General features: G+C 41.1%; 1 protein-coding gene across 1 annotated transcript in view; it reads left to right on the forward strand.

The window, feature by feature from the left end:
- Positions 1–10,244: 10,244 nt before the first annotated feature.
- The window catches only part of DAP (death associated protein), a 53,240-nt gene continuing 45,596 nt past the window's right edge, over positions 10,245–17,888 (forward strand). The window contains exons 1-2 of the mRNA XM_064705504.1: positions 10,245–10,413; positions 16,670–16,766. Coding sequence (XP_064561574.1) covers positions 10,359–10,413; positions 16,670–16,766 — 152 coding nt within the window. The 5' untranslated portion in view covers positions 10,245–10,358. The remainder of the gene's footprint in view (positions 10,414–16,669; positions 16,767–17,888) is intronic.

Here is a 17,888-nt window from a genome sequence, read left to right on the forward strand (position 1 = left end):
CTGGATTCTCAGCATTTGCAGAGCTGAAGAGACAGCAGAAATACCCATGTGGGACAAGGAGTATGAGCAACAGGCCACAAAAACCACTCCAAGAGACAGAGTGCAAGCATTTGAGGATCGTGTGAGATTTTTTGTTTGGTATTTTTAATATTGGGTTTTTATTTTTCCTTAGAGACTTGGGAGTCATGAGATATGACAAATTCCCATGAGACTAAAAAGTATCTATACTATCATACATATTTCATTTGCTGAAGGTGAGTTTGATGCAGCAGAGCCTTGTTCCAGGATTGCCTCCAAAATCCAAGAGCAGAAGCATGCAAAACAGCATGCATTTAACTGACATATGGGGCTGAGAAGGGCAAAGAAACAGGGCATTTCTTCCTGAACAACCTGTTAGTGAAGGGATTTTCATCAGGTGTTTGGAACTAGTAGCAACATGGGAGACTGGCTAATCTTGTGTAAAGGCATTTGAAAGAGGACCACATGGAGCTGTTTTCATTATTGCACTGGAAACAGCAACAGAGGAGGAAGGAGAGGCTAGAGGCAACAACAAGCATTACAGAAGCAGAAGCATGCCTATTAAACTGTTTTGAAGACTGCATTTTGAACATATAATTGACTTTAAACAGGAATTAACTGATGTACAGGGGATGGCAGCATGAACATGACTTAGGGTTGCTACTAATGACAGAAGAAGTGCAGTTCAGTTTCAGTGCAGAGAACTGTCTTTTAGGGTTATAAACTCTCAAACCTGTGTTAGACACAGCTTTGGAAACCAAGATAAGTTTGTGCCATGGAAGAGGGGAAGCAGATTATAAGGAGTCGATAAGGGTAAGGAAGAAGCACTAACCTTTGGACAGAAGGATGAGGTAGTTTGGGGAGGCAGAACTTCCCCAGGTAACCTGTATAAACTTGAGGCTGTTTCAGGATGACCCTAAGGGACAGTATTTCTAGTAGACTTGTCCTTCAGGGGGAACCTGGAATACTGTAACAGCCAAGAATTTAAAATCAGTAGAATTGGAAAGAAATGGTCTATAAAAAATAAATGAGATCTCTGAAAAGAGGACTATGGGACCCTTTAGTCCTCTAGCACAGATCTTGACAGTAGAAAGTAATGAATTCAAAATGATCCATTCAGCCCACATCTTACCCTTGCACAGTGTCCATAAATGATGGTGGTGACCCTCAATGTGCTTGTTCATACACATTTTCCTTGACCCACGAGTATCAGACATTTTTCCCCATGGCCTTGTAACATAGCTTGCAAATTGCAACACCAAATTGGTAGTTCAGCTATTACCAGACCAACACCATTATTCCAATTTTGCTGGGATTCAAGACCCAGGGACAGTATTTCTTCAAGAAAGCAACGTCAGTGTGTTGCCTGGTGGCTGGTACTGCCTCTGGTAATTCATGACAGTGCACTACAGGCACTGAAATGGGAAGTGGAAAGCTTCTGGCATCTAACTGTCCTCAGGTTTTAGCTGGAAAGGGAAGGAAGAAAGAACAGTACTACACAAAAATGTGGTGGCAGGCACTAACAAAGGATATAGAGAAGGTGAGGTACTTTATGCCCTTTTTGCTTCAGTTTTTACTGACATGTTCTTCTCTCAGGTATGCCCAGAACTTAATAATGGTCCGTGCAACTTTACTCATGGTAAAGGGTAACTAGCAGGGCTGGGAATCACCTAAGCCAGCATATGAGACTTATGGGGTGCATTCCATAGTGCTGGGACAGAGGTCTGCTGTCATTGCAAGTTCTTCATCATTTTTGAAAGGGCGTGGCAATCACAAATAGGTTTCTGAAAACAGAAGGAAGTAAATTTCACACCCTTCTTCAAGAAGGAAGATCTGGAGAAAACAAGCGATTCAGCCCTGTATGGAGAAGTTGGGGAACAAATTTTCCTGGAAGCCACTTAGGACTGTAGGGTTGACTGTTGCAGGTGCTAAAAAGCTGCCATGAGCACAGGCTCATCATAGGTCAGTGCCTTTCAGAAGCTGACAGGGCGATCATCCGTGGCACAAGCAGTAAAGCTGCAAAGGTGACTTTGGCAAGAGTCACCCAAGACACGGTGAAGCTGGGACTCAGCCTCCCACAGTCTGCACTCTGCTGGGATGGCCTGGGCCAACAGCCAGGCACCCACACACCCACTCACTTCCCTTTCTCCCTCTTCCTGAGAGGCACAGAGTGGGAAATAGAGAAAGCCTTGATGCTGGCAAGCACTGCTCAGCAACAGCCCAAACACTGTTAATGCTGCTTTGCTCACAAATCCAAAACACAGGACCATAAGGGCAGTTATGATGAGAATCACCACCATCCCAGACTGACACAGCACAAGCATGAAAAACATTCCAGTGATATTTTGATAAATTCTTAACACAGGTTAATTGGTGAACATAAAACTAGATTTCTGTGGAAAGTATAAAAAATTGTAATATTAGCAACAACAAAAAATAAAGAAAAATAAAGAAGAATTTAAATTATGTAATCTGGACAGCAGGAAAAAATGAAAACTGCTAAACAAGCTGAATATTTGTGCAAAGAAAAAATAAAATATAGATACATACTCTAAAAACATCTTATAACCTTTATCTGTCAGCCAGCAAGCACTTTGAAAATATACTCATTAAAACTGACATAATTCTGAGACACAACTGAAAAGCACAACAGCCTTTCCACCACTGTTCAAATGCTGCAGCTTCCTAAGGAGAGGTCATAAAACTTCCCAAACTTAAAGAATGCTGATACTTTGCATTCTTTTCATGTAAGAAGAAAGAGGACTGGAGAGATAACAGGAGAAAAAATGTGTTAGCCTTATACCCTTGAGCTGTGATGAAATACCAGTCTACTTACATTTAATTATGTTCAGTTTATAACAAAGCATTCAGCAGAAAACATCAATAAGAATGTTGACACACCAAGACTCCTTCTAATAAGAGTGAAGAATTATGGTTGGAAATCTGGCATCTAGAATTCAACTGAAAAGGGATTTTGCTGTTTAGCAATTAGTTCTCTCTGAAACATAAAGTAATGTTTCTAAAGGAAAATTATTGAGTAGATTTACAATTGAGGTATGTGTTCAGATCAGTTCAAAGATTAAAAAATGACTACATTACTCTAGACAAAGACACATTTGGACTAAATATACACCACAATATATAATTTCTTGTTGCATATTACTTAACATTCTCTGGAAGGAACATAAATAAATAATGCAGAGTGTAAAGACCAGAACTTTGCAATTGACATGTTTGCTGCAAAGTTAACAGAAATCTTAGGTCTGAAACCAAGGCACTAAGGCTCTTCCATAAGAAAAAGTGTCTTTTGGAATAGGTCTGGATGCATCAGAAGGATAATGCAGAGCCGGGCAAAGCCTGTGTCAGGTACTGCTGCTGGGGGAAGCTGAGTACCAACTTCACTCCTGCCTTAGGAGTGGTTGTATCTGAGCTAAAAAGACACCACACTGTCAGGTACTGAAAGGTGCTGACCTATGATGAGGTTGTGCTCTTTAGCACCTGCAGCAGTCAAACTACAATCTTAGGAAGTTATTTCCTAGAAGCTAGAGGCAACTTACTTGTATAGGTACAAAACTCCCCCTCAAGCCAACAAAGCTTTTGTGAAAAATTAGAAAGAACCTGAAGATACTGAAATCAATGAAGTTTGATGTTATTTACCATGGTATCTGACTTTAAATATGAAATATGGACAGTAAGCAACCATCAGTTCTGTACTAAGTACTTACTGCAATGCTTGTTGTTAGTCAGGTTCTTAGTTTCCATCACAACCACAAAACCCCCACATTGATGATAACTGTTTTCAGCAATAAAATATAGAAAAAAACACCACCAAATCCAACGTGTTTGTAAACACTAAGAAGTTAAATCAGCTTGACTTTTTTCATTTTCACTTTTGAGCCAACATTAATTCCTTCCTTTTTTGAAAAAGCACAGCTTGCACAGGTACAAATCAGTAAGAGAGAATGGAATGGGAAAGAAAGGAAGAGAGGAGGAGGTAAGACCCACTTGCTGACTGCAACATCTAATTCTCTTGAGCCTCATTTGGTATGAACACCAGTAACTCCCAGGAGCAATCACAGCCCCACTCACACTGATCCTGAGGCTGTGATGGAAGTCCATAATTGCAAGAGGTTCTGCACATTTATCTCCAGTGGAGGGAGGTCTTGTCTTCTACAGAGCTGGAAGAGCAAGACCTCTCTAAGTGGGCAGCACTGATGAGCCCATTTTCTATCATGATAAAATACACTGTTTCTTCAGTAAGTCCCAGATTAATGAGCCAATCGAGAGAGAACTGTGCCCCAAGGGGCACTGGCAGTGCCTTCTGTTTTCATCTCCACCACTAGTTCTGTCCAGGCAACTTAATTTTCTGTACTTCTGCATATCCATTCTAAGGCAGTGGATAAAGGAAATCATGGCCTTTACACAGAACATTGGTCTTTTTGGATAAAAAGCCTCCAAAAGATGAAATTTACTTTCTCTCTTGAAGAGACATATTCCTCCCTACTTTCCTTCTTTTTTTCTCTTCCCCGCTCTCTTTCTTCTTCCTTCTTTCTCCTTCCCCCTTTCTACCTTTCTTCCATTGAATCTATAAATTGCTTTGGTAATCTTCCATATCAGAATACTTCTATGGCAGTATCACCATAAGTAGCATTTTAAAGCAGAACTGTAGTGCACTGCATTGGAGGAAAAATTAATATTTTGCAAGGCAAAGACTCTGGAAACTCACACACATTTATTCTCTTTATTTTCCTTTCAGTATATAGCGGTAAAGCCATTTTTATATAATTTTATTTTCATTTAATGAAAAGCAATAATTTTAGCTTAATGTGAGGATGTATTGTGATAGCAGTTTCCATTTGGGTATTCCTTAAAGGCAGGATTCTCATGTGAACTCAAATATAAATTTTTACTTCAGCTGTATGGCAACCAGCAACCTGTTCTTGAAAGAAAAGAAACCTACAACAAATTGTGTCACTCTAGCATGCACCATGTCTAAAACTTAACGGTTAAAATAATATTGTAGAGTGGGGGAAGCAAATGTAAAAAGCAGTCATAGCTAAGATCGATATTGGCAGAGTAACAGACTGTTTTTGTGAAAAAGGCATACAGAACAATTTCTTAATTTGCTACAAGTCTCCTGAATTTGATTCATATCTCAGTAGTAATCCCTCATACTGAGAAATTGCTTTTCATGCTGATTTAATATTTGATAACAGCTTAGAAGTCTGAACTTCATGACAATATAATATAAGAGTGGCAATGTAACATTGCAACATTTCTTTCTGAAAACATCATCATTCTACCTTTCTTGTGAGAAAGACCCGTAGCATACTTTTTATCAGAAATATGTCCAAGGAAATCTAATAAAACACTAAGAAAAAAGAGCACTTGAGTCTTACAATTACATTGTGATTCAATTCAGAAACTTTTAACACTCAACAAATTTATGTTTGACCCAATGGAAACTTATTCAAACCCTAAAGAAAAAAAATTAATTATATAGGTTTTCCTGGAAAATTGACTTAGTAAATCAAAAAAGCAAATAATTTTGAGCTCTTTGTCAGAATAAGAGTACAGTTAGAGTAACAAAATCAGATCATCAAGATACAGAGAAACCTGCAAACACTGCAACCCAAGTGACTTTAATGAGTCAATGCAATGACAATTGGTAAGGGAAGGGTAGAAAACCATTACTAAAGCAAATTACCCCTTCCCAAATTTATTTGCTTGTTCACTTACACAAATTATTTTCCCAAGTCTGCACATTAAAATAAAATCACCTTTTTGAGTGGCATCCCACACAATCTCTGAAAATTTACTAACAAAGCACAGTCCTAAACCCAGCACCCATTTCTCAGTCTGGCATAAAAGCGAGACAGAACTGAAATGGCATTATTTGGCTTTTGCTAAAGGCTTTACATATTTCCAAATAAGTAAAAAAACAAGGAATTTTCCCAACTGGCTGCACCAAACTAAGCCCATTCTTTTAAGTAGTGGGCAGCAACATATACAAATAAAGATCTGCAAACTCAGAAAGTCAAAGTGAAGGATCAAATTTCTAAGTAAACCTTTAAGCTTGTTTTATAATTTCTCAGAAATTAAGGCACCCTAAAAATGTCGCAAAGGATTGGAACTCTATGGATAACTGATATTTTTATTAACTGGTGGGGGGGAAAAAAAGAAAAATAAGAAGATAAAAGAGAAAATTATTTTATTTCCTCATGATTTTTCAGGTTTAAAAATAGCAAAATTTTAAAACATATTGTTGAAAATAAAATTTCAAAACAACTAACTGCTTTGAGGCAAAATTATCTTGGATGGTTTATCAAAATCAGCTGATAGTTTTCATTGACTTGATATCTGTCTATAAATTGGGCAAAACCCTGTTCACTGAGAGATTTTTGCATACTCTGTAGCCAAACAGAGCAGATTATTGTACTTCCCAGAATTTACAGCATGTATGTGCATATGTGTGCTGGAAATGAGAGCAGAAGTTGTGTGGCAAAGCAGTTAACTGCTTTTTAAATGCTGAGTGACCCTAGGTTGCACTATTATAATTTCCTATTGACTTGAACCCAAAAATTGCTTTTCTATGCGTGGTAGTATTTTCAGAAAGAACACAAAATTCTGCTGCAGGGCCCAAGCAAAAGCACCAAAACTACAGCCATCTGTTTAGTACTGGTGAGCATTTTCAAAACTGACAAAAAATGGTGTCCTAATCATAGTTCAACAGACTGTTTATGTTTAAAAAAGTCTGCTTACTGAACATACTTTAGGCTATAAAGGACAAAAAATAAGAACCTGGTATTACTGTCAAAAGTGCTGTGAATGCCCAACTGCCACTAAAAATAGCTGTTACATGCATGCTTTTGCACACTTCCCTAACTATTCTCTTCAGGTTGTTTTTTTAACTTAGCCTTTGGAATTTGTAAAGGACTTTTTCCTATTTTTGGCTCGCTTTTTTTTTTTTTTCTTGCCTGCACCATCACCACAAAAGACATAGCTTCTTTCTGCTCACTATTTTAGTTAAAATTTGTAGCAACTGGAAAGTTCTCTTTCTTGATTGTGCTGGATAATGTCACAGGGATTTAAGATGTCTATTAGCAGCTCTTACCCATGAACTGAAGAGGTAAGTGGTGGATTCCTGTACAAAAACACTTATATTCTAAAACATCCAGCAGTCTTCAAAACACGTCAAAACATGAAATATCCTAAACAACATGTTTTATTTACTCTTCCCTCCGTGTGCTGCTACATTTCAGTGCCCTGTAATGCTGTCTTTCACTCATTTTCCAGTAGAGACTTGACTTTGCTACAGTCTCTGGGGAAAGTGTGTCAGCACCAGGCGTGGCTGAATTGGCAAAGGAAGTGACTCCACAGCCAGCTTTTTGTAAAAACTCTGCCTGTTTTCCGACAAAGTTTCCCATCGTTGCTGCCATTTGTGCGTGCTGGTACAAACAGCCGTCCTGCTGGAAATGACTAAGTGAGTGAAAAATCCTGGCATTTCACTGCCAGTCACTAAGAATGCCTCTCTGTTTCTTGTGCGTTGGCATAATTGAGCAGGACATTGTTTAGCCTGGGGAAAAGGAGGCAGAGCTTACTGCTCTCTACAAGTACCTGTACCACACACAGGTGTGTGCCAGTCTCTTCTCCCAGGTAACAACTAACAGGATGAGAGGAAATGGCCTCAAGTTCTGCCAGGGTGGGGGTTTACACTGGATATTAGGAAAAGTGTCTTCATGGAAGGGGTTGTAAAGGACTGGAACAGATTGCTCAGGGCAAACTATTAAACTGTGTCCTCAATTGCCATATCCACACATTTGAACACTTCCAAGTTGATGGTTGGACTTGATGATCTTCAGGGTCTTTTCCATCCTTAATGACTCTCTGATACTGTGATTGTTACTAATATTATGGCACTGCCACTAGCTGGAAAAATGCATGTTGCCTTACATTTGCCAAAGAAACCATCACACTGTTTCACAAAACTGAAGTATCACTTACAAACTTTATGGCATCTCCTCATTTAGGTGCTTGATTCTACAAATCTCAATTTATTTACTTACGCATTTGTTTTAATTTTGGATTTTTGTCCTCTTGTTGCTTTTCTTGCAACAATTTAAGAACAATATCTGAAAATTAAATTCTATCCTATGGTATCATACTGACACTTCTATAACTCTTCTGCAAGCACAGAAACTTAGCATTGCCACAGTCCCCTGTCTCTTGAGGAAAGCAGTAATTATGTGCACTGACAGCTACAGAGAGGTCAGTCTGAGAAGCCCCAGACCATGGAAAGCAGCAAAGATCCTCCCCTCTCCCTCCCACAAGCCTGATGCTCTGCGTGCTTGTTCCTGCCTGACCTACCTTCAGTCCTCTTTCCCTCCTCCCTGAGGTCCTCATCCTCATCTCACTCAACCAGCTCTGGCTCCTATTTCATTGTTTGAGGAAAAAGATGTCTTTCCTTCTGCCATGGTGTTTGCCCTACTTCACAATTCTCATGTTACCCCTTCAGCACCCCCTACTCAACTTTTTGACCTTGTCCACCAAGGCCAACTCCTCCTCATTTCATTCTGTTTCAATCTGCCTTCCCCTCTTCCAGTTCTTGCTCCTTCTGCACTATTATGGTTTGCCTTGAGATCCCAGCTTCCAAATCTGACGCACAGCTGCGCTTTCAGGAAGTTTCAGCCCTGTGTCTCTGAGAAATACTCAGGGTGGATGTTGTAGTTTAGCTGCAAAGCCACAGCAATCCTTCACACCAATACTTGTGTTAATGGCAACGTGAATTCTCATAACATAAAGAAATGTTGCTGGCTGCAGCAAGAACAGCCAAAGCACATCTTTGATGAAACACTTCCTCCCAGCGCACCTTCATGTACTAAAACTTTGTGCTTAAATAGGAAATTATTAAATTAAATTGTTTCTTAGAGAAAATCATTAACTTGCAGGTGTTTCAATTTAACACAGCACATTTTTCTTTGATTTCATTTTTATAACAGCTGGCTTAGATTAAACCTGCAATGGCAAAAATTTCTATCAACTTCAGTAATCAGCACAGGGAAATCCAAGGCAAATAAACCTAGGAAAACCAAGAAAAAGTGAAAATGAATTCAAATTCAGAGAACAGTAGACAAAAAAGCATTAAAATCTCATAATACTACTCTAGAAAAAAATTATAATCTGCATAGACTTCGACAGAGACTAGAAAGGAAATTGGAGTAATTTGTGTTAGGCTACATGGAAGGTGACAGAGCTGAAAATACAATCTCAGACTCTAACATGCTGCATGTGTAAGAAATTGAAATAACCCAGCAGCAAAATGTAAGAACTTAGTTACAGTATTTTTACATTTGTTAATTCAAGCTGTTAAGGATGCCATGAAGTGAATATATTTTTGACTGTTGCAAAAAAAATCCCAAAATGTATTTTGATTTACACATCACATGTATTTTTGCAATGATAATGATTGTTACATAAAATGATAGCAAATAAATAAAATATTATTACACTAATTTCCCTATAACAAATGTGTGATGAAATATTTCTATACCACTTTGGAGGCAGGGAGGGTCAACTTTCAAACATCATACACTCATCTTTTGGGGCACTTGCTTTCTTATTTCAAACTGTAAAAGAAAATAACAATGGCCTGCATGGTTTACACCTTGCTGCAAATATAATTCATTCAGATGTTATGCTCCGTGCCTTTCCACATGACTTGGAAAAGCCAACTCAAGTGTTTGAAAAGTTTTTAAAACTATGTGAATCAGGTCTGTAATTTGAAACAGCAAGGCAATGAGGTCTGAAGCAAAGGCAAGGTGGGCACTTATTGCTCTGAGTTATTAACAGGGTCTCCAGCACAATTCCAAAATATGGTCCATACCGGCTATCGCGAAGAAAATTAACTCCACCTCGGCCAAAAACTGCACAGCTCTTTATGCCGCTTCGCTCAACGCGGTTTGGCAGAACACAACCAAGCGCACGGCGCGCACTGCCAATTAGTCACTAATTACAAGTACTATGAGAAGTGCAGACGATTCAAAACCACGCCGTTAACTGCCCTCGCCGTTTTCCCTCAGCACATAAAACCACCAGGGCGGATCAGGCCGCAGGAGCTGCCGGCGCTGCCCTCACGGCATAGCACGGCACGGCACGGCACGGCAGACGCCGCCTGTTGCGGGCGCCACGTCCCCGCCCGCCCGGCCGGGGCAGGGCCCGGCGCCCGGCGCGGCGCCGCCCCCCCGGCGGCCACGTTGACAGGGCGGGCGTGGGCCGTGTTCGCCGGGCCGTGTCGGGGTGCGGGTAGCCGGTGCGGGAGCGGGGCCGCTGCCACAGTAAAAATGTCTTCGCCTCCCAAAGAGAAAGCAGAGACGCGGGCCGGACACCCTCCTGCTGGTACGGCCGCCGGTTCCCGTCTCTCCGCTCTTTCTCTTGCCACGCCGGGGGACGGGACGGGGGGGCCGGGGCGGCCGCGGGCCGGCGGGGCCGGGCGCCGGGTCCCCGCCAGGTCCCCTCTTGTGCGCGCCGGGGCTGAGGAGGGCGAGGGCGGCCTCGGGCGGGTCCCGCCGCTGCCGGGGATGCGAGCCCGGGGGTGTGAGCCCCGGTAGGTTCGAGCCCCGGTGGGGGTTTCCTCGCTCTCCACTGCGCTCCGGGCGCGGGAGGTGCGCTGGGATCCCCGCCTGAGCCCTGGGCGCCCGCGGCGCTCTCTGCCTCCCGGCAGCCTCTCCCGGTGACGGGCCACGCTCCCTGCCCTGCCTCGCCCCGAGGAGAGCTCCGCTTGCGGCCAAACCCTCCTCGGGTGTGCGCAGCTTGGCATCTCCAGGTTCCCACCCGGCAGCCGGGCTGCGTTGTCTGCTCCGGCATCCCGCCCTCGAAGGCGGCGGAGGCCTCCGGAACCCCGCCTGGGGCTGGTGGTGGGGTGGGGAGGGGAGCGGAGCGGTCTCGGCGCCACGCAGCTTGCGGGGCTGTTCCAGCAGAGTGTACGCTGAGTGTGAACGGACACTGCAGACCAGGAGTGCTCTGTGCATCCATTTTGCCTTTGGGCATCACGGTGTGGGTGCCAGAGCATCTGCGTGCTCCTGGCTGCGATGCTGGAGCCTGGCAGGATAGGAAACAGGTAAAGCTGCTTGAGAAGTGCCCAGCAAAGGAGCTCCATCGCCTTCGGCCCTGCTGCTGTGTGCCAGTGGATGATCAGGGTGGGAGCTGTGTGTCACCTCCAGTGGGAAACATCTGCCAGGGTCCATAGGCGGTAGCTCCTCTCTACGCACTAGGGGGGTTCAGTTCCTCGCAGTATCGAAGTTGTGTTCCTTCATGTACTGTTAGTTTTGCTTCTTACAGTTTTCTTAGAAAGGGGAACTTTGGTCCCTGCATCAGCAGCTTTACATATGTCATCTAGTGTTTCCCTGTGGAGTAGTTGGTGAGCTTTTTATTTTAAGTGTTTCAGTAAAAAATCCCAAGATTGCTAGTTTTATATTCAAATCAGTTAGTGAGATTTAAAGCTAAATTTGTATACAGCTGTTGAACCATAATTGAATCCTGTGCTCTTTATAATGAGGACCTGAAATTCCTCGAAATAGAAGTGAGAAATAATGGCTTTGCTTTTTGCATGGCAGCTACAGTTCAGCAGTGCAGGTAAGTCAGTTTCTTGGCTGAGCAGTCATTCCAGTCCTGCAGCCTCCCTTGTCATGGCATTAGCTCTTACCTGGCTTCTTGCTGAGCTGCTTCATGGAGCAAACCAAAGCATCATTTTCCAGTGCTGACAGCTTTTGTTGCCCTAGCTCCTGGAGCTGGCTTGTCTTGAGGTATGTCAGCTTCAGAGTGCAGGGATCATTAAGATCTTACATTGGTTTAGCTCTGTCTTCCAGCTACAACATTGATGACACAAATATGCTTTGCAACTGTATTTTCTGGTGTTGTTCCATGTTTGAAGGTTTTGCTTCAAAACCCGTCTTTTGAAACTGGCAAAAAAATTTTAAAGACCTGAAGTGAGCCTCTCTAGGCCACATGAGAAACTACCAATGCACAATGTAAAAGCTCAACTGGAGTACAGTACAGATTTCCTTTGCCGTCAGAATATTTCAGTTTGAGCTTTTTACTTTTTAAAACATGGGCCCACATATGAATTGAAGAACACCATCACCTATGTGCCATTTAAGGCATACCTGTTTTGGCTTTTTTCCTATCTTTGTGAACATGCAAACAGAATTTATCTTTGGAAGAAGGGTAATCACTCAGCCTGTCTTTGAGGCAAAAAAACCCCTAATGCTTTACCATATGTCCAGGTCACTTTGTTAAGAAGATTTTTCTAAACTGTTTGGCCCTTTGGTCATTTACCACTTGGAAAACCCACAAGAAGTGTTTTGACTAGCAAGAGTATATATTTACTCTAGTAGTTGAAGATAGGTTTTAATCCTCTATCTCAAGCTTGTTTAGATCCTTTGAATATTAGAATAATGCAATAGATCAGTCTGCAAACAAGTTTTAATAAAATGAAAGTAAGAAATTCTTTTTAAAAATTAATACAGGTGGAATTTTACTCATAAATAACAAGGCAAATTTCTTTCAAAGAAAAGGTGTGATCTCTTTTGATAAATAGCTTAAAAGCCCAGGTTTTGCTGCATACAGTTCTATAAAGAGCTCTACCTGTAATTACAGATGTGTCTTACCCTACTGAGTATGTTGGACATGTAAGTTTAGAAGGATTTGGGTCATCAAATTAAAAGCAAATTTGACAAATCTGTTGTGTTTCGAGTGCACCATTGGCCCTTGCTTACTGACTGCATTGCATTCCTCTGCATTGATCTTTCACATAGGGGAAAAAGAAAAGGCTCTTGAAAAGACAAAGGGTAATGAAATGGAAAGAAACCTCAAGACCTCAGTGCAGGAAGTGACTTTGACCTCCCCTCTGAAATTTAAGAGGGCCCTAACTTAATCTTTATTAAGTATCCGCCTGTCATTGTACTCAAGTGTGCCCATAATACATTGCTGAGTAGGTTTGTACAGTTCCTCTGAAGAGATCTGTGTAATTATGCTTTAGCTGTTCATCTGGTACATGCTGTGGAGGGATAAAGGAAGGTGATTGTGTTAATAGTGTATTTATGAAGTTTTATGATAGATTTGCGAAAATAGTTATATGCTTTTTTGTACATTAAAAAAATAGCTCTGAGCTGAGATTTCTGTGAAATGAAGGCATAATAACTCCTCTTCTTACTTTGTTGAACACTAATGTATGCTCCCTTAATATAACGTACAACGGTGTATTTTGCGTTTCCCTTCTCATACATCTTATCATTGTAATGGAATTTGTTACTACACACTACACAAGAAATAAAGTTTTATGTTAATATGGAATACACACTCAAGGAATAGGAAAGCTGCTATGGTCTGCACCCTGAGCCAGATGGGGCCAGCCCTGTCCCTGACCTGTGGTGCTTCTCTAGGCTCTCGGTACTTGCTCCAACTCACTGGGGTTTATTTCAGAATTCAGTCTCAGAGAGCAGTCCAGCAGTGGGGGCAGGGAGGAAAAAGTAGCATGCTTCCTGACTGCAGATCAGCTTGAGTGGTAATTGATTAACACAGTCATTTAATACATTTCCAGAAGGAGTAGCCATTCCCTTATGAGGAACACAGGCTGGCATTCACACGACTGACAAGGTCGTGTCTACCTCTCGAGGGGGGGGGAAACATGACGTGTGATAATTAAAATCCAAAACTTCTATTCAGTAGTGAAGCAGATAGACTTTTTGCTCTTTTGAGTGTGCTGGCAAATGATCCCTTCTTTATTTCACACTTTAGTAAAGGCTTAGGGCCACTTGGCTGTCACCACACCAGGGAGCCATTTGCTGTCCTCTCCTGCCTTAGCACCTGAGCTCTGCACTTGCTCTTTAGCTCAGGAGCTGTTTTCTTCCTAATCCCAGCACAGGGTCGTTGCCACCATCCACTTCTGGATACTGCCGTCTGGCAGTGTTCTGGAAGGTGGTTTATCAGTTATTTAAATCCTTTGTTTGCAGGATAAGGAAATCTGAGCTCTTTTAAGGATAATTTTTAAGTGACAAAATCACCATGGTAAGCATCTGTCGAATTATGTAGTAAATGCTAGGCAAGTAGGAAGTAGCTGATTCCTCATAATTCCTGAGAAAAAATCTCCAAGTGTTGAGTGGGTTTTTCATTAGCTTCGTGGATGTAATCAGTTCTTCTCTTGTCACACCCTGAGGTAATGTAGCTTAGCTGATACCTTTTGAAAAGGAAGGTGAGTTATGCTGCAAGAGTATTTATCATCTTAAGCTAAATCTCCTAAAACTGGGTTGGGTATGAGCATGCTGTGTCAGGGGTGGCAGATATGTACAGAATGCTATCTATTTATTTCACTTCTGGTCTTACAAATACACATGATATTGCAGCTGTTTGCTGGTTCTGTCTGCACAGTAACCTTGGATTGCTAAGTATAATTTGATTATGCACCAAAGTACTCTAAGCTGTATGTACTATGCCTGACGATATTAGTTCAAAAAAATCACATTTAAAATTCTAAGTTGCTGCATTAGTCACTCTTACGCCTTTTTAGTTGTCTGGTTATTTGCTTTTTAATCCCTGCTTTTTAATACAGGCAAATCTGAATGCGTTAGCTGTGTATTTTTTCCAGTGACAGATAAAGAGAAAAGGGGTGGCTGGTGGCCTGATGATATACAATGTGAGAGAAGAGACATTTTAGATCTAAATTAGCACCAAATCTTCAGGTGTCATTTTATCTAGTTTTCTGTTAGATGTTGAAGGACATGGAAGTGTGTGTATTGTTCAGAACTGTTGTTTGTAACCCTGGCAGATGTTGCTGTGGAGACAGCATCTTCCATGAAGAGTCATTTGAAACAAATAAGTAAAAGGTCCTAACTGTGCAATGATGTTAAATTTAGAAATTAATTAAAATAAATCAATAATTTATAAATAAATGTAAATAAAGCATAGCAGTACTGTGATTAACTGAGATATTAAAAGAAGTCTGCACTTGACAAAACTCAGTGTTTGCTTTTGCAAACAAATTTAAATTTCTAAGGAGCTTGAATCCAGACAAATTAATTGGAATTTTAATTTTTGCTTCACTTCAGGCAACAAAGAAATGTAGTCTTCTACAAAGAAATGTAGTCTTTCTTTCTTTGTCCCATGTGAAACATTTCTTACCGATTAAAGTTTTACACTGAAGAGGGAACACAAATGATTTGGGTTTGGGGTTTTTTTAGTGCATGATAGGAGGCCACAGTTTTGATAGGTTTTAAAAGATATTTCTTTGAGTTTGTCTGTTGATTGCCTGTCTTTAGTTAATGACCTTTATTGAATTAGAAGTTTATCATTCAAATATCACTCAGAACGTAAAATCTGTTTTTAAAAGACAGGGCCAAAGCTTTCACTTTCTCCTGGTGCAGGTCACTTTCCCTTTCCTGCTTTCCTTCACCCAGGCTGTAAAATTTATGCACGTCAGTGGCCTTTCCATTGCTGTCCTGTTTAAGAATTGGGAATTAGACCTGTGTCTAGGTTTCTGGGGTAGCACTGAGCAGCTGTGAGTGCTCCCTCTGTGGCAGGACACAGGAGGGCTGTCAGAAGCACGGCCGCCCTGTCCCTGCCAGCTTCAGCTTCTCCGAGGGCTGCTCTGGCGTCCTGCTCGCTCCAGCTGTGACACCTCTGCCGAGGCTCACCACAGACGCTGTGTCAGGCATTGTGAGGCACAAACCAGTGCCTCTCTGAGTGCTTTTATTGACTTCTGACCACTATAGTGGTTTCCTGATGTGGTTCTGTAACCTATCCAATTAGCTAATGAGATGCATCATCTTATCCTGTGCTGTCCTGTAAGCATGTGTAGCAATTGTTGAAGAAAAAGAAGAGTACACTATTGAACCAGAAAGCAGATCAAGAGCAGCCTGTCTGTTGCTCTGCTCAGTAGCTGCAGTGCTAAGCCTGGCTTGCTTCCTGTTTTAGATTGCACTTTGGAGTGGATAAGTGATGCACATAAGTGGATCTGCTTTCACTTCTTGTTTTGTGTTTCAAAGGGCTGCTTTCATGTTTGCATCATTTCTAAAACTTAAATGATGCAAGGATTTGAAATGTTGTAAATGCTCATATGTTTTGCAAACCAAAAAGCTCTGTTCTAAATGTATGTTAACAGTTCTCCTAAATTTTGCTTTTTATTACACTATTTGTGAAGTACTTCTTTGTATAAATGCCATTATTATAGATGTAGCTTTTAACATTGAAATGGCAAGTCAGTTTCTTTGGTTTGTGGCCTTTTGTGTAGTGTTATGCAAGTCATTGCCTCAGTTTCTTCTAACTGCTGCAAGTTGGTGTGGGATGAAGGAAGAATTAAAACAGAATTGAGTTTTCTAAAATGTCATTGGAAGCAGGCGGTAAAATGAGCTGCAGCTTCTCAGGATAAGGAAAGATGGCATCATGTGAAAGAGAATGGCAGATGTGGTCCTGAAGGAGCTGTTCTTTAGGCCTGCCACTTTTTAACCCTTTGTGCCTCTTTTTCAAACTGTGGTTACTGTTAAATTACTATGAAAAGTATCAGGAGGGAAGCAGAGTGTAAGGAATTCCTTACATTCTTCCCTTCACATTGATTTGACTGAGGTTTGTTGTGTTGTTATCTATTTAATTTTCATTCCAGTGAAAGCCGGTGGGATGCGGATTGTGCAGAAACACCCACACAATTCAGATGCCAAAGAAGAAAAAGATAAGGATGACCAAGACTGGGAAACCAGCAGGTGAGCACTTTGATTTGGTGCGTGTGGTAGAGTGAATTTCCATGACCTTGAACCTTATCACCAGTTTGTTTTCCTTGTGACTAGCAGACCAAAGGTGCAGTTGTTTTTGTATCATAAAGCAGTAGCAAGTTGGACACTCCTTCAAGACAATTTGGGAATTTGGGAATTTTCATATTGCTGAGCCTTCTTTAAATGATCCTGTCATGTAAGACTAGGCTGGAGAAAAAAGTACAATAGAAGTAAAACCTCAGCTTTCCTAAAATGTTTCAATTCAGACTGTACAGAAGCATAGAGGCTAGGCATACTTGGACACAGGTGTCAGGCTGGCAGTCTGTATATGAGGTGATCTTTTGGTGTGCTGGGTGTTTCCTTTTACCCCTTGGCCCCTAATTCTGTCTGTGAGGTCTTTGATGGTATGGTGCTTTTGAATAGAGAAGTAAAAGTATGTGGTACTAATATTATCTGCTTTTATTTTTAGATGGGAATCTATCAGTTTTAGTGGTGGAGGATACTAAGACTGCAGTTGCTTAGCAGTTTTAACTAGATTTGTGGGATTACTGCTGTTTAGAAATGAAAGCAGGGAGGTTCACTGGACTATCGCTGTTTTTCTGTTCTTACAAAAGCCACCTGGTTTTGTGCTGCTTTCCTCAGCTAGCTGTTTTTCTTTCCAGCCAAGACTATATTTACCTGAAATGTTTATCTACTAACTTAGGGCATGGGTTTGTCCTTGCTATTTGCTCAAGTTAAAAAAACAAACTAGAGAACCATTCCTGTGTTTTGGTAAGTAGACTGACTTAGATGATATTTATTTTACACGTAAAATAGTGGTAATAAATAAGCATTGTGAAAATGTCTAGAAATAAACCCAAATGTGTTTATTTACTTGAATAGGAAACACCTTTTTGAGAAGGGAAAAGTAATTTTAATTAATAAATTCAAGTACCAGTCAGGAGAATTAAAATTTGTGTCCTTTCTTCATCAGCCAGGTTGGTCATCTTGTAATTCTGCACTATGACACATCAGTTGAAAGTGTCTGTATTGCAGTCAAGTTTTGTCTAAAGTAAGAAATTTTATCTTGGGGTCAATTTAAACTTTGTGTGGGGAATACTTCATTTTATTTGA

This window comes from Zonotrichia leucophrys, chromosome 2 (genome assembly GCF_028769735.1).
Source record: "Zonotrichia leucophrys gambelii isolate GWCS_2022_RI chromosome 2, RI_Zleu_2.0, whole genome shotgun sequence".
In the NCBI taxonomy this organism is placed as follows: domain Eukaryota; kingdom Metazoa; phylum Chordata; class Aves; order Passeriformes; family Passerellidae; genus Zonotrichia; species Zonotrichia leucophrys.